This window comes from Mastomys coucha, unplaced genomic scaffold (assembly GCF_008632895.1).
Source record: "Mastomys coucha isolate ucsf_1 unplaced genomic scaffold, UCSF_Mcou_1 pScaffold22, whole genome shotgun sequence".
NCBI classification, from domain to species: Eukaryota; Metazoa; Chordata; class Mammalia; order Rodentia; family Muridae; genus Mastomys; species Mastomys coucha.
In genome coordinates, this window is record NW_022196905.1 from 159,674,774 (window position 1) to 159,698,958 (window position 24,185).

At 39.2% G+C, this 24,185-nt stretch overlaps 1 protein-coding gene across 6 annotated transcripts in view; it reads right to left on the minus strand.

Annotated features, from left to right (window-relative positions):
• Csmd1 (CUB and Sushi multiple domains 1) overlaps positions 1 to 24,185 on the minus strand; it is a 1,620,113-nt gene that overhangs the window by 475,500 nt on the left and 1,120,428 nt on the right. For all 6 annotated transcript variants that reach the window (XM_031339198.1, XM_031339200.1, XM_031339199.1 and 3 more), the window contains one exon: positions 15,362 to 15,449. In XM_031339198.1, coding sequence (XP_031195058.1) covers positions 15,362 to 15,449 — 88 coding nt within the window. The remainder of the gene's footprint in view (positions 1 to 15,361; positions 15,450 to 24,185) is intronic.

Genomic DNA, 24,185 nt, shown 5'->3' on the forward strand with positions numbered 1-24,185 from the left:
AAACTGGGAACGGAGAAATCATATGACATGTAAATAAAGAAAATATCTAATAAAAAATACAAAAATATCATCCTCAGGGGTCTTAGTCAGAAGCTGAGAGATGATGAGGATAAAATAGAGTCCCTGCACAACCAAATCTCAGAAATCTCATAGAAGCACCTGCAGTGTAACCCAGCTAGAAAAAGTGTCCTCTCCTCAATAGACTTCATGAGTGACAGAAGCCTACTGTGCCTTGGAAGGCACAGAGGGAGTGAGATATGTTGTGATGCTTTGCCTGAAAATGGCTTTCATAGGTCCATAGGGAGTGGCACTATTAGGATGTATCATCTTGTTGGAGTAGCTATGGCCTTTTGTAGGAAGTGTGTCATTGGGGGTGGGCTGTAAGGTTTCAGAAGCTCCAGTGAAGCCTAGTGGCTCATATTCTTCCCCTGCTGTCATCTGCCTATCCAGTCATAGATAATCTTCCAGCTCCTACCCCAGCACTCTGCCTGCATGCTATCATGCTGCTTGCCATGATGATAATGGGATAAACCCCTGAAGTGTAAGCCAACCCCATTAAATGTTTTCCTTTATAAGATGTGTGGTCACGGAGTCTCTTAAGAGCAATAGAAACAGTAACTGAAACACAAGCTGATGAGCCCTCTGCTGGGGCAGGTGTCCAATGATGACTCTACCCTCCCTTGGCATGGAATTTGCCTTCTTCTTACTTCTTAATTTGGAAAACCCAGATACATAAGGTCATCTGCTCAAGAAATCAGTGCCTGGATCCAAGTTTGGTTTTTGCCCTAGAATTCATCTCTTCAGTGTATGATTGATCAGCAAATGGCCCTATGTGTACATACTTTCTGGTAAACATTTTCTCCTTAGCATCTATCTACACAGTGCAAAACCTTCCAATATTTTGATTTATCTTTCACTTTATGTTACTTATAACTGAATAACTCCCAAGGTAGACATAAGAAGGGAGAGAGCCAAGATAGTAGAGAAGAGAAAACAGTCATTATATGTAATATACAGCATATGTTCCTACACATATACAGACAGACCTAGGAAAACCATTCATAAATCTAGAAGCCAGTGTAAAAGATGTAAATATCATCAGTGGCAGAGTGGTCAGTGTACCGCTTATGCTTATGATACGTAACAGAGGTACCCTGGGCTCAATTTACAAGCAACTCTTGCATAGCTCATGTGCCATGTTCTTCCCTTCAAAATCATCATGTTACTATGACCCTGTCACTCCAAATCCAGTCATTGGAGCTTAAAGCCCACAGAAATAAGAAAAGCCCAGAGAAAACATTAGGAAATATAACAGAACCATCTTCCTAAGCACATTCTAGATTTGTCTACTCAGTCTGGGCTCTGGTTTCAAAACCATATAGAAAAGAAACCATGGCTCATTGGGTTTTGAGAGTTCAGTGTGGAAGGTCCTTATATGGTAGACATTGGTGCCCTACATATCAAGCTGACAATACTATACACAATAGACAAGAGATTGGTAATCCACATTTAGGCCCAGTGGTGGACCTGGCTGCAGAGAGCCTGATCTGGCCATAGCATGTGGCCTATCTTGTAGGCCTACAGAGTTTTTTCTAGGGCAAAAACCAATAGAACTACAAAGTAAATAAGCATGGCATATCTTCTGCTTATTGGCCCCTTGTTCAATTCCATTTCTACGTCCTCCTCACTGGAGTTAGGACGTATCAAACTGCCTTGCACTGAGATTTAGGAAATCCCACGTAAAGTTGGTGCCTCTGATCAGATGCTTATGTTGCAATACAAGCCCAAGCCCTTATTGTTCTGCTGGATAACCTGACTGTTTGGTAGCTGTGAAGAGAAATACAAACTGGTTTCTTCATCAGCTTGCATCCTTAACTGTCGTCTGAAGTCCTGTTGGCAAAAAAGAGGATTCCTCAGTAGATTTCACCAGCTCTGAGTATACTGTGGTACAGTGCATCTCTCTCCATCTTTTATTACCTGCTCTATTTCAACCCAACAGTATAATATCTTCTTATGATAGCCTCTTTTCCATTTTATATTAACTGTACAGCATTCTTAAAAAAAATAGTATCTTAAGTGAACTGCTATATTTAACTAAGAAGGCTAAATCAATCTGAGAATGGGGACAGTAGTTAGACATGGCCATAGGCAAGTTGTGTCTGTGGTTGTCAAAGTCTTACTCTGCTGATTGGGGCATAGATGCTGATTCTAAATGTCACCTGGGAGACAGGCTGCTGGCTTCTACACATCTCTACCCTCTGTCATCCATTTTCCAGGGGTGTATTCTTCACTTCCCACCTTCAAGACAAGTCATCATTATCACTTGTATTATTAAAATAGGATACAAGGCCAGAAAACCACTTAGCTTCTGGACCTGCCCTCTCTTTTTACAACCCTATCCACCATGTTCACTTCTGTTATCCCTTGGATCCCAGCTGCACAGTGCCCAGGAGGATCTTGTCCAAATTCTTCAAAACAGCATCTCCCACATAGTGGTCCTTTCCCTATTCTTTGCTGTTTCTTCCTTATTCTCCAAGGTTGATGAGGTACTTGAGGACTCAGCTCATTTCTGTGGAGGAACTATGGAAGTGTCTGTTGAAGGATACCTTCGCTCCTAGACCTCTTCCCAGATATGGCACAATATGATGGCTTGCCTTTCCTCATTTTCTTTTCCTTAGATAATAAAAATACAAAGAAAATAAGTATGACAGAGGAAGACTATCTTGGATCATGCAAGTATGTATGTCTTTGTATATGTTATATTTAAAAATCTTGACATTCTGGGGTTATGGTAGGTTAATTACATTTCCCATGGTGCTGTGGAGAGCACAATCCAGCAAATATGCATTCTCCCACTTCGAAAGTTTTCTCCTCCATGTGGAGAGCCACCCGGAACCTACAAACCAAGCAAAACCTTAGAGGAAACCACCACAGGAGGAGCTGGATTCCTCCTTTTCAACATCACTGTTTCTGACTGGCCTATCAGAATGTCCCTGTCTTCCATGTATCTATTGCCTTGGCTTTTCCATGTGACTTAGGTAGTGTACCACTTTCCCTTTGTCTGACTAGGCATTGGTAACTTCTACAGGCATCAAAGCTGTAAATTCTTCTCCTATCTACATTGTTGTCCATCCATCCCAGGAGAACAATTGCTTCTTTCTTTCTAACTTTCATTAAAATTTGTCTTGAGCAAAATATCCAATGTGCTGATCCCTTTTATGAGAGATACATCAGGAGTAGGTGGCCCAGTGACAGTTCATAAAGACAACTCCTATTCAACAGAGCATATGTCCCTAGGCATGAGAGCTAGTCTCCACAAAACACCAATACTAATCTAAGACAATGTCACTTGACATTGTGAGGGCATGCATAAGAAAGTATTAAATAAGGAGGCACCATCATCCCTGTTTATCATGGAGCACATGGTTAGTTCCAAGTTATCAAACACTTATCAAAAATCCAATATAGAATGTAGGTTAGGAATCAAACACCACACACACAGACACGCAGACAAACACACACATGCACACAGGGAAAGAGAGAGAGAGAAAGGAAGAGAGAGAGACAGAGAGAGAGAGAGAGAGAGAGAGAGAGAGAGAGAGAGAGAGAGAACAGTGTAGAAGGCATCCTTTCTCCAAATATGCCAAATCAGCACTTTCCTACCTACACTTCTCTTTCCCTGCTGCCTCCTCCTCATTTGTAGATAGGAAGACTTTGCTGCACTCCTAGTACAATTCAGGAAATCAGGCTATGGGAGTACATAGTGCAATTCAAGAGTGACTCATTTACCTGCTATGGGTGTTAGTTTAATATAAGAGATGCCTAGCCCATTCCCCTCTCTTGCGCTTTCCCCCTTCTTGCCACCACCTCTCACCATATGCACTGAATGGTGGTATAACAGTCCAAGCACTTATAGTGAAAAGTCAACTCCTCTTCTGGTATCCTGGAAGCTGACATCTCATGCTTCCTCTGGCCTCCAAGAGAGTTGGTGTTCCTGAATAGCATCATGCATGTTTTATAGACTCTAATTCTTATACAGCACATGAATGAACATCTAAGAGTTAGAACTCCTTGAAAAGGGGGTTTTATAATTTCTACCACATGTCATTCCTTTACATGAATAACCAAGCAACACACAGAATCTACTGTGCGCTCCCACTGAGGTTATTTCCAGACCATGGTTTCTAATGATGATAGAATCGAATCACCAGCTCATTAGCTATTCTTTTCCTTTCAAAGCTAACAGATTAATTCATGCTTAAATGATGGTCTATAATCCTACATACCCATATACATAAAAATCATGCACTTTTACAAACACTGAAAGGTGGAGAAGATGTGAGAATCTCCTCACCCTTAAGTAAGTTGACCACGCTTTGACAGCTAAATTATACCTGAAACACTCTCAATGTGCATTTTGTTAGAGATACAGAAAGGTTCCCAGGGTAAAGAGGACAATATGGTACCTCTGTAAGCAGTCTGTAAAGTTGTACTGTCATTCTTCAGAGGAGCAATAATCTTTGGCAAATGCTTTTCCTAGGCTTGTTTAGTTTCTTAGCAACTGCAAGTGTCCAGAAAGCTATACACTTGTCTCCTAGGGAGGCCACAGAAATGTGTTGTGTCCTTCAATTACTTTCTAATCCTGAAGATATTTTGGAGCATGGAAGCAGCATTTTTGTAGCAAACTCAAAAGCAGACTTTAAGGTCTGTAGACTACTGTGTCAACTTGCTTCTATTTGCACAGAGAATGATGAGCCAGGCCCCACATCTCGCTCTTCCATGTTCCCACTAGTTAAGCGAATAGCTGACACAGACACTGGTTAGTGAAACAAGACAATGCTTGGCTTTTGAACAATAAGGTCAGAGGTTTTTGTCTGAGTCCTACTTCTAAACTCTGAATGAAAATGGATGAGAACAAAATAGGGGAACCTTCTCAGAGCAGAGCCCAGTCCAGAGGTAAAATCTTCCAAGGTTACCTGGATTTATAAGCTTTGAATATTGTCTTAATTCTATTCTGTAAGATAGTTTTCTTTACTATTAAATTGATTGCTGTAATTGATAAAGAAAATGCAAAAACAGACTGGACCATTGATATCTCTTAATGACAATACAGTGGCATCTTTACCTTCTTATTAAGATGAACAATGTCATATGTAACTGGTCAGGGCATCATGGATACAGAGTGTTCTATGGGTATACTCAAAGTAGTTCTCTCATACAGAATAATGATGGTCCTGAAAAATTACCCATGGATCAACATCTGCACCCCTTAACATTTATTATTCCCTTACCATATACAAATATGTAACTCCTCTAAAAGTGAAAATGAATGATTTAATAAGTAACTACCAAATGTTCCCTGTGAACCGCATGCTGGGTTTCATACTGAGAAGGCAAAGATGAATGAGAAAGCTGTCCTATTTATGGAGGTTACCCCTTGTTAGGGGAGAAAAGTCTGCACTATGCTCCTTTAAGTTGTAAACAAGGCATATATACACTGGTCACTTTTGGTAAGTGCTAGCGTGGTCCTGGAGAGTACATGGGCAGTACAGAAGAGGGGTGAAGGGTCATTCTCAGGTGGCAAGTGGGACAGGGTCCTGAGTGGCAACTAAAGGATCCAGGGCTTGCCTCATGGGGTCAGATACGAAACCACACCACTTAGCTCTGTTGGGAGAATGGGGAAGGAATATCCATGGGAGTGTAGAGTCCCTGAAGGGATAATCAAGCTTACATAGCACAAAAAGATTTGCTTGTCTGCTCTGTTCCTACCTGATAAGTACAACTGAATTCTCCCTCATGAGGAGTTAAAATGAGAAAACATAAAAAGAATCAACACACAAACAAATGGAAACAGTAACAAATTGTACCTGTTTATCCAAAGCCAGCGCCCTAAGCTAGGGTCTCTGGACTATAACCCCACAGTGAGGGGCTAAGGTAGGAGGATAACTATAAGATAAGGCCTTTCAGAAAGATACAATGAGACTGTCTCAAAAACAATCAAAACAAAAACTAAACCTGTCTATGTCTCTCCAGGATTCACTCTTTGAATGGAGAATATAATATCATACGAGCACTTTCAATAATCAAACATTAGGACCGCAGGGACTTAGGCTCACCACATAGCTGCATTTCTCTCTCCCCCCATAACCTAGAAATAATTCTGAGATATATTTATTGGCAAATCAGAGCTCACTTAAAAAACACTAGACATCCTCTGGCTGATAGACTATGGGTTCTTTAAAGAGATTTAGAGGGAAGAAAGCTCCATTGCAATCCTGCATTTATTCTGGGCAGCACCACTAATATGTTGTATGGAAAAGAATATGGCCTTCTAGGGACACAGAAGTGAGACAGCAACATCTCATGGAGAGCAGAGATAACCTGCTTCTTCTCATCGGTCAAGTCAGTTTTCCTTTATGTGCCTCAGTTATATGCCTTCTATCTGAAGATATCTTATATCTTACTTATATCTCCTTCTATCTGATGGCGATAGATGCCATCTGCTATCAGCAACTTCATAAAGAACAGTTACAAAATAAAGTGAAGAATCAACATTATACCATGAGAGTAAACATAGAGCTTATATAGAGGAACAAAAATCATTAGCACAGTGTTGGCATGTTCCCATCAGTTGTAAATAAAATGTTCCACTACTGGGTCATAGCTTTACTTTGCCACCATCTAAACTTCTCTTCTTATGTAGTTTCTTTTTTCCTAACAGTCGTTAATCCCTTCCCTGACCAGCAGTGGCTAACTTAATTGGCTTAATACAGTACTAATGAGGCTGTGATCACATATCCCTAGGGACAGGCTTGTTAGCTTCAGTTTAATCCAATTCACCAGAAAATAAAAGTGTCTACCATGACTTGGGCACAGCAATAAAAGATAAAATCAATAAGGCCTGTCCCCTTCCCTTCGGGACCTCATGATTTAACAAGACAATAGGAACAGAACAAAAATAAATGTCACAGGCATGGGGCAGCTGGGGAGGCTGGCAGAGTAGGCTGCAGAGCGGGGGTGTGAAGACTTTGAGATAGGGAGGACCTAGCTGCATAGGCAAAGGAGGACAAGGGCCTATACAAAGATGTGCTCCATTTTCCAAAATGAGAAGCCATCCTAGAAAAAGCATGGTGGCATTTTTCAATTCTGTTACTCAAAACACTTTGTCTCCACATGTGTTTGTTCCATGCCTGCATGTGGCAAGAGCCATTCATACGAGGGGCTATGGGCAGAGCTATACTACTTAAACATGGGACTCTGAAATTAAAGCAGGAAAGAGAAACTAGAGAAAGAGTGCTGGCTCTTCTGGACTATGAACTCAGAAATCTGGTTCCAGGAATCACAGATTGGTATCCAGAGGAGTTCCCTCAATGAAACACAATGGAGAAAGATGGATAGGGACATTGAAACTGCTGAGGAGTCATGGGCTAGGTACATTCAGGAAGTTCTCTTCATATATCATCACCTCTAGTACCTGTGATATTATCTAAAATTTAGATTAGGAACAATATACACAAAGAACCTGCCACACTGCATGGGAACAGGAATCTCTGGTTCAAGTGTCAGTCACAGACTGTGTGCTTTCAGTACCCACACCACTCAGTAGTGAGTGGGTTTGTTGGTTCAGATACTATGCTGAAGGTAGGACCTTCTGCCTACCTAGCTGCTTTGTGAAACTTATACCCTGTAGGACCCAGAGATCCATCAAGGCCACTATGTAAAAGAAAACGTAGTCATTATAGTCATCCTTGTTAGAAAGAATCAACATCAGCATAGGCTTGCCTTTAGTAAGATCCAACTTCAGTCCTACATAGGACATAGCCTTGTCTCAACAGTGCTTAAAGTTTAAAGATTCTACTTGTAAGGGATGGGATATACCTAAGTGGTGAAGCACTTGCCTTGCTTGAGAACCAAGGTCTTGCTCAATCTCTGTTATAGCCGAAAAAGAAGAAAAAGTAAACCATGCACAGAAAGAGACTGTGGTAACAGTCACATATAATCTCAGCACTGAGGCAGGAGAATAACTACAAGTTCAAGGCCAACCGGGTCTTTGCACTGAGACATCATTTCAAAAGCCAAATATCAAAAAACAGGGTCTACCTTATTAGATATAAGTTAACTTGATTTACTCCAAAAGAATCTACTCACTGAGCTAGCATAGGTAGCTCATACATATCCCAGCACTCCAGAGGCTGAGGCAGGGAAGTTATGAGTTTGAGGCCAGTTTGGGCTTGACATCAAGACCTAGTCTCAAAGCTAAAAAAATCAAACAGATAAAGTAGAAACAAACAATAAACAAGGATGATAAGGATATGTCTGTGATGAGCTGTTTGCCTAGCACATGTAGAGTTATAAGTTCTAGCCCAGCACTGGAGAAAGAGTGGAGAGGGCTGGTGGTTGGAGACAGTGAAGTTGGTAGAATGTTTGCTTAGGTGGCACGAAGCCCCAGGTCCAGTTCTCAGCACTGAAAAGAAAAATCTCTTTAAAATGTAAGGATAACTGTACTTTTAAACATACAAGAGTTAAATTCTCCTGAGGATGGAAACTAGACAGACAGTAGAGGTCAGGATCCCTCCCCAACAGAGCATCTTCCTTCCCACATTGGGACCCGAGTTTCCATCAATCTTACCCATATTTCCTTAGTGTTAATGAACACACTTTGTCTTTTAGACAATGGTCAATGGTAACAAATACTTTGGAAACTGTTCTCCACAAACTTAATTCAAATAGGAAAGCTTTGTGTTCAGCTCCATTAGCTTTGAATAATTTATTGATAACACTGCGATTAATATTTAGATTGCCTTAAGAAAAATAAAAAGGTTTCCAAAGAAACAATAACTCAAATGAAACTAGATGAGAGATATTTTGCCAACTTAACAAATTGATCTCTCTTCAAAGAGAAAGCAGCCCCAAATTCCATATAATTATAGTGCCTGCTATAATTAAGTCCAGCTCATCTTGACCACATCAGGCATTTATCTGGATTATATAATAGTTATTAGTATTGAACTGAACTGATTTCCACTAAAGGCAGTGCTAAAATTGTGAGAAATAAATGAAATATATCACCTCTCTGTTGTAGACATCATCAGTATAGTAAGCCTGCACACTAGCTGCCTTCATACCTAACTTCATCCAAGACTTAGGCATCCTTACAGAGTAGGGTGCATCTGATTGTGTGTGAACACACCTGAGTTCCCCAGTCCCATGGAAAATAGAGAGCAAGTATCATCAATAAAAACAGGTCATGTGCCTCAGATGCCAGTGGTCACTGCACAATGACAACTACTGATACAGATGACCTTCAATTCAATCCTACTCAACATCACTTACAATGGAACCACACCTCTGAATAGTGTCTTTTACCCATGAGCTGTAGAGACACAGATTGTGTGCCTAGGCATCTCTTTTCATGGTATGACCCTCTGATCCTTGAATAAAGACCCTTTCAGAGGATCTGTAAAACCAAAGTTCTTGTAAATCAACATAAAGACTTAACAGGATCTTTCCATTGTGTTTCAAGATGGTGAATGCAGTGCTCAAGCAAGGACAGTATGCCTCACAGAAAAGGCCAGGGCCACCTAAGAAAGTTCCCTGTCAAGCAAGAATGGTTTTGGATTTTACAGTAGACATCTTCTAAATCTACCGTGCCTCTCCAGGCTGGATTGAAGTCTCAGGGGTGTCAGTTATGAGGACAAAGGACATATATGATTGGCATATGAGCCAACTGCCTGGTTGTTTCTCTACTGAGTAGCTATTTATCTAGATGACTGACAAACTTTGATTGATAAGATTGTACTTTCTATCAGAAATTTTCATAAAAAAGTATCTTTAACTTCAAAGAAAACATTATTTTTTGTTGTCCATAATGAAATAAAGTTGTCTAAGAAAAATTGAGAAATTTGGAGGCCCTATTTATCACCATGAGTTTGACAGTTTCCCTGTGCTTAAAGACTTTCTAATGAGACACTTTAGTATTAAGGAATGAGATTTCACAGTGGAAAATGTTACTGAAAACTAGAACTAGGGGCAGAGGTGGTGGGTGGTACAACACTATGTGGGAATGCACAAGCCTCTATTTTATACTTAATACTGGAAACAAAAAATTTTTATAGAAAAAAGAAAACCATACATTCTTTTCAAGGTAACTTGAAAGGAATGCTTAATTGGCATGAACATAATCTTAACAATAAAGTAGTATCAATAAATTCACAATTGTATGTGCCTGAGTGTTCTGCCTGCATGGATGGACACCAGAGGAAGAGATAGACACATTATACAAGGCAGCATAAAGAATGGTGACATAAAAGGCTGAGGAAGAATGACCTTAGACCACTGACCTACTCAACTCTAGAAATGAGACAAAAGAACAATAGACAAAATCAATGGTTCAAACAGTGAGTGTAGGTCAAGGAAGTGAAAAGAACCAGTAAACTAATGACGACCAAATCTATGAAATGGAAGCTTAGAAAAATGCAAAGAAAACTCGGCAAAATCAGCATTATTGTCATTTCTAGAGAATAACACTGGGCATCAGATCAATAAATCAAAAGAGAAAATGAGAATTTAAGGAATCTGAGCTGAGACACAACTATTGATTTAAAAGACATAGAAACAGAATTAACCCAAATACCTATGGCTTGAAGAATGGTGGTAGAAATGTGGTATGGGAGCTGGAAAGATGGATTTGTGGTTAAGAGCACTAGCTGCTCTTGTATACATCATGGGTTAAGTTTCTAGCCCTCACATGGTAACACACTACCACTTGTAACTCCAGTTCCAGGAGATCTGACACACATTAACTTCTGAGGGCAGCTGATATGAACAAACTATAAATATATACATGTGAGCAAAATGTTCATACATATAAAATAAAATAAGTTTAATATTTTAAAGATGGTATAGACACACAGTAGAATTTTATGTAGCCATAAAGAAGAACAGAATTATGAAATCTGCAGAAAGATGGATGTTACTGGATATGATTACATTAAGCAAAATTTTCAGAGTGAAAATGTTGTGTGTGTGTGTGTGTGTGTGTGTAGCTGTAAAACTAGAAAGGAGTCAACAAAGGGCGAAAGAGGTCTTCAGGAACAACAGTGGCCCATGTAACATGAAAACAAAATTCCTGTGGGACAGAGGGCACAGAGAGGTGTTAGAGAACAGATGCACATGGAGACAGGAGATGCAACATAAAACAGATTTAAAATTCCATAATAAAATCTAATATGATAATTAAATCTACCTTAAAAACAAAAATCATTTCATACAGAAATGTTAACTAGATGAATTTTAAGAACTCAAAGAGTGCAGAAAGTACTATGAAAATTTTTATGTCAGTAATCTTGTCAACTTGAATGAAAACGTAAAATTCTCTGCAAGATAGAAATTATAAACAGGTAATGAAAGAAAATGTATACATGAAGGAGATGATGAGTCTCTGGCTGAAGGCATTTCCTGAGAAAAGCTCTCTCCTCGGGGTTCATCAGTGAATTCCCTGAGCATTTCAGGAAAAGTCATTGCCAATTGTATGTGTACAAATTATTTTAGAATATTCTAGAGAAAAGATTTCCCTATTAATTTTATAAGATAAACATGACTGTTACTGTGCAATTGTACAAAGTCCTTATAGGATTATACATCATGAAGCTGTGGGGAAGTTACATATGAATGCTTACAAAGTGAAATCTAGCAACACAGAAGCAGGGCAATATTATGTCAGGTGGTGACAGTCCACAGGCAGATGCTTGCCTGGCATGCAGTGACCTTCTCTACTTCTCTAACACCAGAAAAGGACAGGATGTTGTAAAACTCTACACTTCTTGGCCATATTAATGTCATCACTGAATCTAAAATTCCATCACTGAATGGAAAACATCGGGAATGTATCAACACAAAATATTAAAAATTTAAGCATGTAAGCTAAAATAATCTCTGTAGATTTAGAAAATAGATTACAAGAAATCTTGTATCCATTTATGTTAAATCCAAACAAATACAAAACAGATCACTACATTCTCAACTCCATAAAGGTCACCATGAAAAACTTTTAGCTGATATCACACTCATGAACATCAGAATTCCTTCCTCCTCAGCTTGAGAATAAAGAAGCCATAGATAGCCCTTGTTCCAAACCAACCTTGTAATAAGGTTCTAGGCTACCTGTTCAGGCAAGGCAAAAAATCCACCATTAGAATTCAAAAGTTATATCTTTTCTCCTTGAAGAATTGAATTGCTTAGTAATCAAGTCTCATGAAACCTCAAATTAAAATCAAAACACTCTTTAGATTTTTTTCCAGCCAATTCCAAGGGGTTATAGTCTTAGCTGTTGCATGCTTGGAGAACATAGAAACTCAGAGAAACTGAGATAACAACAGAGAAGACTGTAGATGGATTCAGAAGCAGATTCAGTCTGCTTCTCACTGCCTCATGTCAGGAAGTTAATATCACAACATAAAGCATGAAATTTGAACACTTGAAAAGTTCTATGTCCTTTTTAAAAATCTAAAGTTTCTTAACTATGGCCCTTCTCCCTTCTGCATATCCGTATATCCATATCCATATACATGTATATACATAATTTCTTTGTATAAGAGAGAAGAACAAGACACAATTACAATCAGATCAAACAAAAGCAAATCCTACAGCATAAAGAGTGCAATATGAAGCATCTGGACAAAGTGGTGATCTTCTGGGCTCCAGAGAACTTGGGTCCATTCACTCCTTCCATCTCTGTCCTCCATAGCAGACACAGCCTGTCTTGCAATTTCAGGTTGCCTTCACTACAAATCTTGTGTTTGGGGGTAGTCTCATCGTTATGACATCTCCCTTTTTGCTGGAATCTCTATAGAGATGGAGGCTGTACCTTTCAGTGGCAATTCTGCTCTCTATTCAGTGAGACACTGACCCTGCCATACAGTGCCGAGCTTCAGCTGCACACCATGAGCCCTTCATGCCTTTAAGCCACTACCATATGGGACACATTATCTGCCAAATTGCTATGCCTTCACCCTCTGGACCACAGCTTCTTTGTGTTGGCCCAAAATAAATACTTTTGAGAAGATTTGTTTAAATGATGGTGGCCTCTTATTATTCACAGGTGATTTTTCAGCCTCCATTAACCTGAGTTCTTCCAATGATGGACTATGATCTGGAAGTATAAGCAAATAAACTCTTTCCTCCTAGAGTTAGATTTTCATCAGAGTGTTTCTTTGAAGCAATAGAAACACTAAGAAAGGCACTCTCCCAAACAGCATGGTTAAGTATAGCAAATCAAAACTTCATTCTTTCTATCCTATTTCTTTTTCTGTTACTGTGATAAAACACTGAACAAAAACCAAAGAGGGGAAGGTATGAGATGGTAAGGAAAGTATGTATTTGGCTTACAGGTTATAGTACACCATTATGGAGGGATGTCAAAGCAGAACTTTGAGGTAGGGAATCAGAGGCAGGAACTGAAGCAGAAGCCAAGGAGGAGTGCTACTTGTTTGCTTCCCATGACTTGATCAGCCTAGTTTCCTCCTTCCTTTCTTTCTTTCTCTCTCTTTCTTTGCTCCTTTAGTATTTTCTTAATTTCATTCATTTTTTCCTTCTTCTTTCTCATTGATTAAATTATGTATTTTATATCCCAACTGCAGCTCCTTCGCCTTCCTTTCCTCCCAGTCCTTTCACCCTCCCCCCCAACTACCCTTCTCCCTCTTCTCCTCAAAAAAGGGAAAACCTCCCATGGATACCAACCAGACTTCCCACATCAAGTTGCAGTAAAACCTAGGCATTTTCTTGTGGTACTAGACATGAGGAGAAAATATCTTAAGGCAGGCAATGTATATAGCCCAGCACCATCCCTAGTGAGCTGTACCTTCCAACATCAACTATTGATGGAGAAAATGTCCACAGATCTGTCTACCGGACAAGTTGATAAAAGCAATTGATCAACTGAGATTCCTTCATTTTATAGAACTTTAACATGTCAAGTCTACAACACCAAAATATAACAGCAAACAAAGCAAAACTAAAACAACCCTGGAATAAAAGTAACCAATTCACCATCTCTGGCTAAGTGTTGAAGCCTCTGATTCTTAAACTATTAGTTTTGGACCCTGAAATATAAATTGTAGCATTTGGAGCTCCTTCTGTCACATTTGTTTCTCTTTTTCTACAAAAATAACACCATACTGTGGTTTAGTATGAACTGTGTGGGTTAAATCCACCGGCCCACTATAAGGGTGAGAACCTAATAAAGCTGCCCTCTTTAGAGGTAGGAACTAAGAGATGATTTAGGTTAAGTGAATTATAGGAAAGACCAAGGTGGGAACCTTAATGGCTCCTTAATGAGAAATGGAGAATGAGGGATGGGAGGGGGAAGAAAAGGGAGAGGGAGAAGAAGTGGCCCAAGCATCTTCATTCATCAAGGCTCTCAATCTCTCATTCAATAGCCTTTCCCATTTTATGACTCTGCCACATGTGGCCCCTTGAACTTAGATTTTCCAGTTTAGCATCTTAAATAAAACTCGTTTTAAAAACTCAGTCTCAGCTCTGTGTTACTAGTGGCAGAGACTCTAGGGTTAGCATCAGCTTTGTGACAGCTATCCCACAGACAAGTGTCATGATTCTTCATCCTCTTTAATGGGATTGATGCTGTGTCAAGCTCTCTGAACATCCACCTCTTCCCTCTCCATGGCTAGCACAGCTTTTCAGTCCATGTCAGTAGCCTTAATTTTGTCTATCTCTCAAACAAATGAGCAGATTATAAGGAAGGGAAACTCCTTTCTTGTACCCTTCACTCTTGATTTTCTTAAGATTACTCTTGTTCACTAGATGCTCATGTAGAGTGACAAACGTAACGTTACTGAACTGAGAGACAAAGAAATCCAAAGCCCTGGAGTGATTGTAATCTCAGTTCCATCAAGATATAGCACCTGGAGAGGGAGGGGTGTCCAGCTTTTTATAATCCTAAAATGATTGTCAGCATCTTGGTAGTAAATATCACTGAAGGCCAGCAGCATTTGTCATCTCAAAAGTTTATTGAAGTAATAACCATGAGGCTATAATAAAGTTTTTGTGATCTTTATTTTTAAGCATTAGAATATCAAGTGTCACAGATTTAAATAGAAGAAAATCTGAAGACAATTTTTTCACATACTTTTCAGAGACAACATTTTAGCCTAGCTCAGTTTCTTGAAGCTATTAGTGTCAGGTACCTGGAAATTATCACCATAACATGTCTAGAGTCTTGCAAATACTGAAGCATTTTAATTATTGACAAGTTATTTCTTTCTATCCATAGTACAAATGAGTTAAAAATGACATTCCAGGTGTATGTGTTAGAAAATAACTAATTTTCCTTTATTTTGTTTCCTACCTGAAGTCAGAACCAGCTCTTCTGCCATTGTCTGGAATTCCTGGATCTGGACACATGTCAGAGACCAGAGACACACCTCCTTGGGTCACTACAACAGAGAGAAACTTTGTCAGAAAGTTATGCAGCCATCAAGGAAACACCCAGAAAATATATGCAAGACACACTCAGAGCTTCCGTGGTCATGACTCAGAGCGAATTCTCTTATACTGAAGACAGCTCAGCAACATTAAAGTGAGTCTTTGCTCTTGAAAATCAAAGATACCTTTGCCCATAAAAGGATGCTGACATTCTTTGGTTTAGTTCTTTCTTCTATTGAAGAGGTGAAAATTTAATTAGAAGCTCATTTGTTCTTTATGTTTGCCCTTGAGTTTGGTCAGTTTATAGACTAGGGAAAAGCCCATTGCCTATGAAGAAGGAAGCTTTGTCTACTTCCCATGGATCACAGTGCAGGGTATAATCACTAAGATCTATAAATTATAGAGATTAATAGATTAATTCAGTTTTAAATGTTGAATGTGCTTTGCATTGGACTGAAACAGAAATGGCCCCTTTGTATAGGTGTGCAGTTTCCTTTCTGAGTCTCTCAAGCCTCCTATGGGTTTCTAATATCACAGAGCAGTCTCTAAGGACCATGTGCATACTGGATAGAGTGGATGGCACTCTAACATCTATCTTTCCTGACATAAACTGTCTCATCCAATTAAGGACATTTCTTTTTTCTTGCAAGAAATGTGTTCAACAGAGGGCTTGTGATCCAGTTCAAGTAAGTGATATGTTGGGGTATACCCATGGGAATGCTTCTGGGAGAGATCCCTGTGTGATATTAGAGACCATTTGCTCTGTAGTCTGGGCATCACCATATCTGGGCTTTGGGTCACCAATCACTTCAGTGTAGGGTAGATGCAAAACCAATACATGGACATAGACCAAGAGAACAGAGGGCCAGGGCAGGGGCCCTCAGTAGAGAACTGGGAGAAACAGTCACATTGAGAACTATGCATGCTGCACATGTATCCCCCCAAGAAAGAGACAAAATTTAAGGCACTTGCCAAAAAAATTAAAGGCAAATGAGTTCATTATAAATGGAATTGACCACAACAATTTTCCTGAGGGGAGCTATTTAAGTTGAAATGAAAGGACCTCAGATATAACTTCAAACCACTGAAAAGGAGTTTGTCCATAATAGCAAATACATTCTCACATATGTGAAAACCATGTATATAACACACACACATATTTGTATATACATGCAAAGTAGTATCACCATTTTGATTTGCCACTTCAGTTTTTTCTGAACTATTTGAAAGAAATGCCTAAAAATAATTATGAATTTTTGTTGAATATTAGTGTGTAAAGATACATTTTATGACATCAATAACAAGAAGTTAGGGGTTGAGCTGTTAGGAGCAAAATTTTTTATATGTATTACTAAATTGGTATTGATTTAAGATGATTCATAATTTTGGGGTGTTGTGTGTAATTCTTAGAATTACAAAAGAAATAGCTAGAATATTCATATACAGAGAAGTGATTAAAATTTGTCAGCATAAAAACAACAAAAACTAAACAGAAATGAAGTGAGAAGCAAACAAACAAACAAAAAAGAACTAAAATCAAATGGTAAAAGTTTCCTCCATAAAGTGGTAAACTTAAGTTTAAGTAGATCATCCTACACTCACGTCAAGGCTGAATGAAGCCCACCCAGGCTAGGGATGGAAACCGAAATTTCTCGTCCTTCAAGGTGCAACTGTATTTGGAGATAAGTAATTTGAGGAACTATTTCAGTTAAATCCTAGTAGACCTGGTCGACTTGGGAACAGTGTGCATGTGAGGCCGTAATCACACAAGCAAACCATTGGGGAAATTCAGGAAGACAGCCATCCACAACCATGGAAGAGCAGCCTCGCAGGAGACTAGATTTACTGACTCCCACTTGCAGAAGTGTGGAAAACACATTTTCTCTGTTGCCTAAGCAAGAGCCCACAGTGCTGTGCCACAATGGTCCTAAGTGATCAATGCCCTTGCTAACTATGGATGGGTGGGTGTCATAGTCAGGGTTTCTATTCCTGCACAAACATCATGACCAAGAAACAAATTGAGTAGGAAAAGGTTTATTCAGCTTATACTTCCACATTTCTGTGGAAGTCAGAACTGGAACCCAAGCAGGAGCTGATGCAGAGGCCATGGAGGAGTGTTCTTTACTGGCTTGCTTCCCTTGGCTTGCTCAGTCTGTTTCCTTATAGAACCCAAGACTACCAGCCCAGGGATGGCACCACCCACAAGGGGCCCTCCTTTCCTTGATCACTAATTGAGAAAATGCCTTACAGCTGGATCTCATGGAGGCACTTCTCCAACTAAAGCTCCTTTCTCAGTGATAACTCCAGCCTGTGTCAAGTTGACACACAAAACCAGCCAGTATAGTGGGCACAAAGAGTTAAACATAAAGAAAAAGAAATGACAATAACCACTGAACACTACTCACTAGAAGCTTAAGTTGTGGGCAGGGAGGAGGGTAGTGGTATCGTATGTTAAGTGTTTAGAAACTTGTGTGTGTAAGAAATGAAGATTTTAAAATGGATTATGATGATAGATTAATGGTGTGAATATATTTAATGCCCAATATACAGTTGTATATTTCACATGCCTAAACTAGTAAATTGGAGGCTATATTTAGATATACATACTCTCTCTTCATATATAGACAGTATATATAGTTGTAGTTATAGTTGTAAGTACATATATAAACAATCATATATGTATGCATATCAATATAAACATAGATATGGGATAATACAGATACATACCTTATAGATAAAAAGTTACTATGGATGTAAATATGTAATTATCCATATACTAAAAGGTCCATTTTCCTCTAGCCTGTGATTTTGTTGAGTATTCTATGCATATTAACTATCAATGGTTCACTAGTTACTCCCTGAGACTATGCATTAAAATAGTGATTTTAAATCTTGATGTCCCAAGGGGAAAAGATGCTTCACTGAACTTCTCTGAGAGTACAGGATGTAGACAAAGAAAATATGATTGTGTATGGCAAAGGATAATGCAGATGGGGAGAGGTGGCAGGTAAACTGTAGGCAACTGAAGCAGAGGCAGATGGTTGCTATGACAATAGTATGCAGGGTACAATGGTCAAGCCAACAGTGTATTCCACACACTCCCCCTACATCCATAGTGAGCCTCTTAAAACAGAAGACGATTATGAGGGTTATATAGATATGTGAGATATTGGGATAATCCTACTTCAGGTAGGGTCCCCAGAACCGCAGAGAAGTGGTTTCAGAAGAGAAGACTTAACCACATAAATACCACTTATCTCTAATTTTGTTAGACCATGTGATTCTAAGCCACATAGGACACAAACCATAGATGTCAATACATATATTAAATTCTGGTTGCCGAACAGTGGTGGTGTGTGCCTCTAATCCCAGCACTTGGGAGGCAGAGGCAGGCAGATTTCTGAGTTTGAGGCCAGCCTGATCTACAGAGTGAGTTCCAGAACAGTCAGGGCTACATAGAGAAACGCTGTCTCAAAAAACAAAAATAAATAAAAATAAAAATCTGTTCAAAACAGTTAAAACTCAAAACTGAAAATATGGAATAGAGGAATGAACTCATTATACACATTGACTTTATAAAAATGTAGTTAAATTTGCAAGTGATTGATCAGTTATAGATGGGAATATTTTCACAGACTTTGACTGGCTTTGGGATGTAAAATGTAGAAGTTATGATAAGACAGATAAATATCAGTATTTGTGAGTCTATGTTTGAGAATGTGTATATGTGCAGGTGCATGGGCACCTGTGTGTGCATTTATGTGGACATTGGCGGACAACCTCTGGTATGTCCATGAATCTCATGACTCCAGTTTCTGTCTACTTTACTTTTCGTCTCTGATGTATGTCCCTTACTAGCGTCGAATTTGTCAAATAGCCTCTCTACATGGCCAGTGAGCTTCAGAAATCTGTCTTCATCTCCACTGAGATTATAAGCAAATACTACCATGCTTGTTTTTTAATGTGGGTTCTGGGGGCTTCAAATGTTAAAGTACTTAGGTACTCATAGTTGTGAGTGCTACACTGCTGAACCATGTCTCCAGCCTGTTGCATATATTTTGAATGACTTTTTCATAGCTTGTTGATGCACAACATGCCATAGGCTGGGTAGAAAGAACCATGAGGCATATAATAGGGCTTAATATACTTTGACATTAGGTGTCCTGCTCTTGTGAGCTCCAGTTAAAATCAACATTGAACTTATCTGGAACAAACCAGCACATTAGAGAAGAAGCCACTGAGGATGTCACCATTCAGTTATCTCCTTCAATGACAAGGGAGGTTAGAGAGGAACTAATAGAGATGAAGCTTACGCTAACAAAATAATAAATAATTAAAAGTAGTAATTATGACGATAGTGATACGAAAGTTAGCAGGCAATATTGTGAGAATCTCCAAGTGCTATTTGCATATGGCTTGGCCTCTACTCCATAGGATTTGTGATGCTTTACATATCCTTGGCCCAGGGAGTGGCACTATTTGGAGGTATGCCCTTGTTGGAGTAGATGTGGCCTTGTTGGAGTAGGTGTGTCACTGTAGGCCTGGGCTTTAAGGCCTTACTCCTAGCAGGAAGAGTATTCTGCTAGCAGCCTTTAGATGAACATGTAGAACTCTCAGTTCCATTTGTACCATATATGCCTGGCTGCTGCCATGTTCCTGCCTTGATGATACTGGACTGTACTTCTGGACCTGTAAGCCAGCCCCAATTAAATGTTGTCATTTATAAGACTTCGCTTCGTCATGGTGTCTGTTCACAGCAGTAAAACAGTAACCAAGACAGGATTGTTCTACAAGATTTTCATATAAAAACCCACTTGATAGAGGCAAAGCTAACAGAATGTTGATGCTATTGACCCCCATCCTAGTTGCCTTGTAGTTGCTATGGTACAACTCTGACCAAAAACAGGGAAGGAAAGGAAAATTATTCATTTGGCTTAAGCTTCCAAGTGGCAAATCCATCACTGAAGGATGTCAAGGCAGGAACTCAAGGTAGAAATCTGGAGGAAAGACTCCTTGCTATACCATCCAATGTTAGTTACCACAATCAGCAAGTTCACTCAGCCCAGGAGCATAAGAGAAACCATCTTGGATTCTACTTTCTGGCTTATTCACTCAATTATGCTCTGCTTGTTTTGTGTGTGTGTGTGTGTGTGTGTGTGTGTGTGTTTATTGTTGTTGTTTTTATACAACCCAGGGGATTGGTGCCTACCACAGTGGGCTTGGATCTTCTATGCCAATTATCAATAAATACCCCCCACACACTCACCCATAGGCCAGTATGATTTAAGCAACCCTTCAATTGAATAATGACTCTAGGCTGTATAGAGTTTACAGTCAAAGATAACAAGGACCACTCTGAACCTAGGTTCTAGACAGAGTGCAATGGCTTAATATAGGGGCATTGAAATGGTAAAGTACTTTGTAAACTAAAGTAGTGCTATTCGTGAAATTAATGCCTGTTTTCAATAATGACGTTTCTTTTATACAATTATAACAAGGATAAAATGGCAGTGAGGGTTAAAAAAAGAGAGTAGCATTATGTGGTCATCTCATTCTCAAACAAAGATGCTCCTGGGATGCCTTCCAGCTCTGTGGATACATTTTCTGATATTACTAAAGATCTGTTATTGACATATCTCCAATAAGACTTATAGAACTTGATTTATTTTGAGAGCCAAGGGCTGCATTTTCAAACACCTACATTACGAAAGTATGTTCTTTTTAACAAAATAAGTTAATGCAGTGGTCGTTTTACTAATAAATGTCTTCATGTTCATTTTATATCTGGAAACTTCCTATGTTCTCTTGTATCAAATCCTGCTGACATGTGCTTCAAATACTCTGTTGGCTTATAGTAGTTTATGAATTTAAAATGTATTTTCAGTTTTCGTATTATTCCTTAATTACAATATTGAGAATCACAAAGGGAAATGACTGAGAGGTGATGACATAGCAAATAGGGACTGCCTGGGAACCCTGGCTCCTGCTTACATAATTGCTTCCTGGTTCTGCCTAGCTGTCAGGGGCAGGGGCAAGAAGGGTACTGATAAATGCCATCCTAGGAATAGTTACCCTTCCTGCTGACAAATCACTCTGGTAGGAAATTTCAAAGACACATATTTTCTTTATGTATCTTCAAATTAAACAATAATGTTTCCTTACTACTCAAAGGAAATGAGAAAATAACTGCCTTCAAATATAAAATCCCTGTACAGTTTCTCTTAACAGAATTAACACCAAGGTACATTGCACAAGAGCTTTGAGAGTGACTTGTCAACATCCTCTCCAGGCCCTTGCAACACTCTTAAGTATGTACTTCAGGACATGGATATGGTGTGTGGCCTGCACTGATCTGTGCTCACAAGGAGAGTACAACGAAATTACACAGCCAAGGGCCATGGGTTCTGATATTCATGAGTTCATGGATTCATGAATGCTTTGCAGGGCTTGTGCAAAAAAGTCCCTGTAGGATGCTTCCTATAGTCTTCTCAGAGAGATGAGATCACACAGAAAATATCTAAATTTATTAGTATGGAATTGGAGGGAGACACTGTGGAAGAAATAGGAGAAAAAGGCTTGAACTCAATGTGTAATTGATTTGGGAATCTATGCGTGTGTTTGTGTGCATGCATGTATGTTTATGTGTATGTGCACATGTATATGTGCACATGTACATGCATACATGTTTCATTGTATAAATGTTATCTACAGGTACATATTTAACTTTGTAATAGATATTGTAGGTCTTGCATATTGGCATATATGCACATACAAACATTAAATCTATATATTTACCTACATATAAATCTAATTCAACATTTATAAGCTATATGTGCATTAAAATATTTATAAAAGTTATATGCATAATATATCATATTCTGATTGAATCTGAAACCTTCCAATTGATTTTCTTGTCAATTTAAAAGTTATTAAGATTTTTGAAATTATTTACTTTTATTTTATGTGTATAAGTATTTTACCTGCATGTATGTAAGTGTAACATGTATCCCTAGTACCCTTACAAGACAGAAGATGGTGTCAGATCCCCTGAATATGGTGTTACAGGAGACTGCAATACATTATAGGTGCTGGAAACTGAACTTGGGACCTATACAAGAGCAGCTAGTGCTCTTACTCACTGAGCTATCTCTCCAGACTCTTACTGTTGTCTGCATTTTGTGTGTGTGTGTGTATACCATGTGCATGTGGGTGTTGAGAGAAATAATAAGATGGAAATCTGAGCTCTTTCTAGCTTCTGACTATTATAAAGAAGGGTGTTATGAACATAGTAGAGCATGTGTCCTTATTACATGTTGGAGCATCTTCTGGGTATATGCCCAGGAGTGGTATTGCCTGGTCCTCCAGTAGTACTATGTCCAATTTTCTGAGGAATCACCAAACTGATTTCCATAGTGGTTGTACCAGCTTTCAATCCCACAGCAATGAAGGACTCTTCTTTCTTCACAACCTTGCTAGCATCTTGTCACCTGAGATTTTGAACCTAGCCATTCTGACTGGTATGAGGTGGAATCTCAGGGTTGTTTTGATTTGCATTTCCCTGATGACTAAGGATGTTGAACATTTCTTTAGGTGTTTCTCAGCCATTTGGTATTCCTCAGTTGAGAATTCCTTGTTTAGCTCTGTACCCCATTTTTAATAGAGTTATTTGTTTCTCTGGAGTCTAACTTCTTGAGTTCTTGTGATGTCCTTCAACAGAGGAATGGATACAGAAAATGTGGAACATTTATACAATGGAGTACTACTCAGCTATTAAAAACAATGAATTTATGAAATTCTTAGGGAGATGGATGGATCTGGAGAATATCATCTTGAGTGAGGTAACCCAATCACAAAAGAACACACATGGCATGCACTCTCTGATAAGTGGTTATTTGCCTAGAAATTCAGAATACAGGAAGAACAACCCACAAACCACAAGAAACTTAAGAAGAAGGAAGACCAAAATGTGGACATTTCATTCCTTCTTAGAAGGGGGAACAAAATACCCATGGAAGGAGTTGCAGAGAGAAAGTATGGAGCAGAGACTGAAATAAGGACAATACAAAGTGTCCCACCTGGGGATCCTTCCCATATTCAATCACCAAATCCAGATACTATTGTGGATGCCATCAAGTGCTGGCTGAGAGGAGCCTGATATAGCTGTCTCCTGAGAAGCTCTGCCAGTGCCCAACTAATACAGAAGTGGAGTCTCACAACCATCCATTGGACTGAGCACAGGGTCCCCAATGAAAGAGCTAGAGAAAGGACCCAAGTACCTGAAGCTTTTGCAGCCCCTTAGGCCGAACAACAATACGAACTGACTAGTATCCTCAGAGCTCCCAGGGACTAAACCACCAACCAAAGAGTATAATGGTAGGACTCATGGCTCCAGCTACATATGTAGCAGAGGATGGCCTAGTCGGTCATCAATGGGAGGAGAGAGGCCCTTGGTCGTTTGAAGGTTTTATGGCCCAGTGTAGGGGAATGCCAGAGCCAGGAAGTAGGAAAAGGTGGGTTAGACAGCAGGGGAAGGGAGGAGGGAATAGTTTTTTTTTCTTTTTGTTTCTTTTCTTTTCTTTTCTTTTTTTTTTTTTTTTAAGAAGGGAAACCAGGAAAGGGGAGAACATTTGAAATAAAGAAAATATCTAATAATATAAAAAAGAAGTAAAAAGATGATGTGGGATCTCCTGGACCTGGACTTTGTGGTGGTCGTGAGCCACCCAATATGGGTGTTTGGAATAATAAAA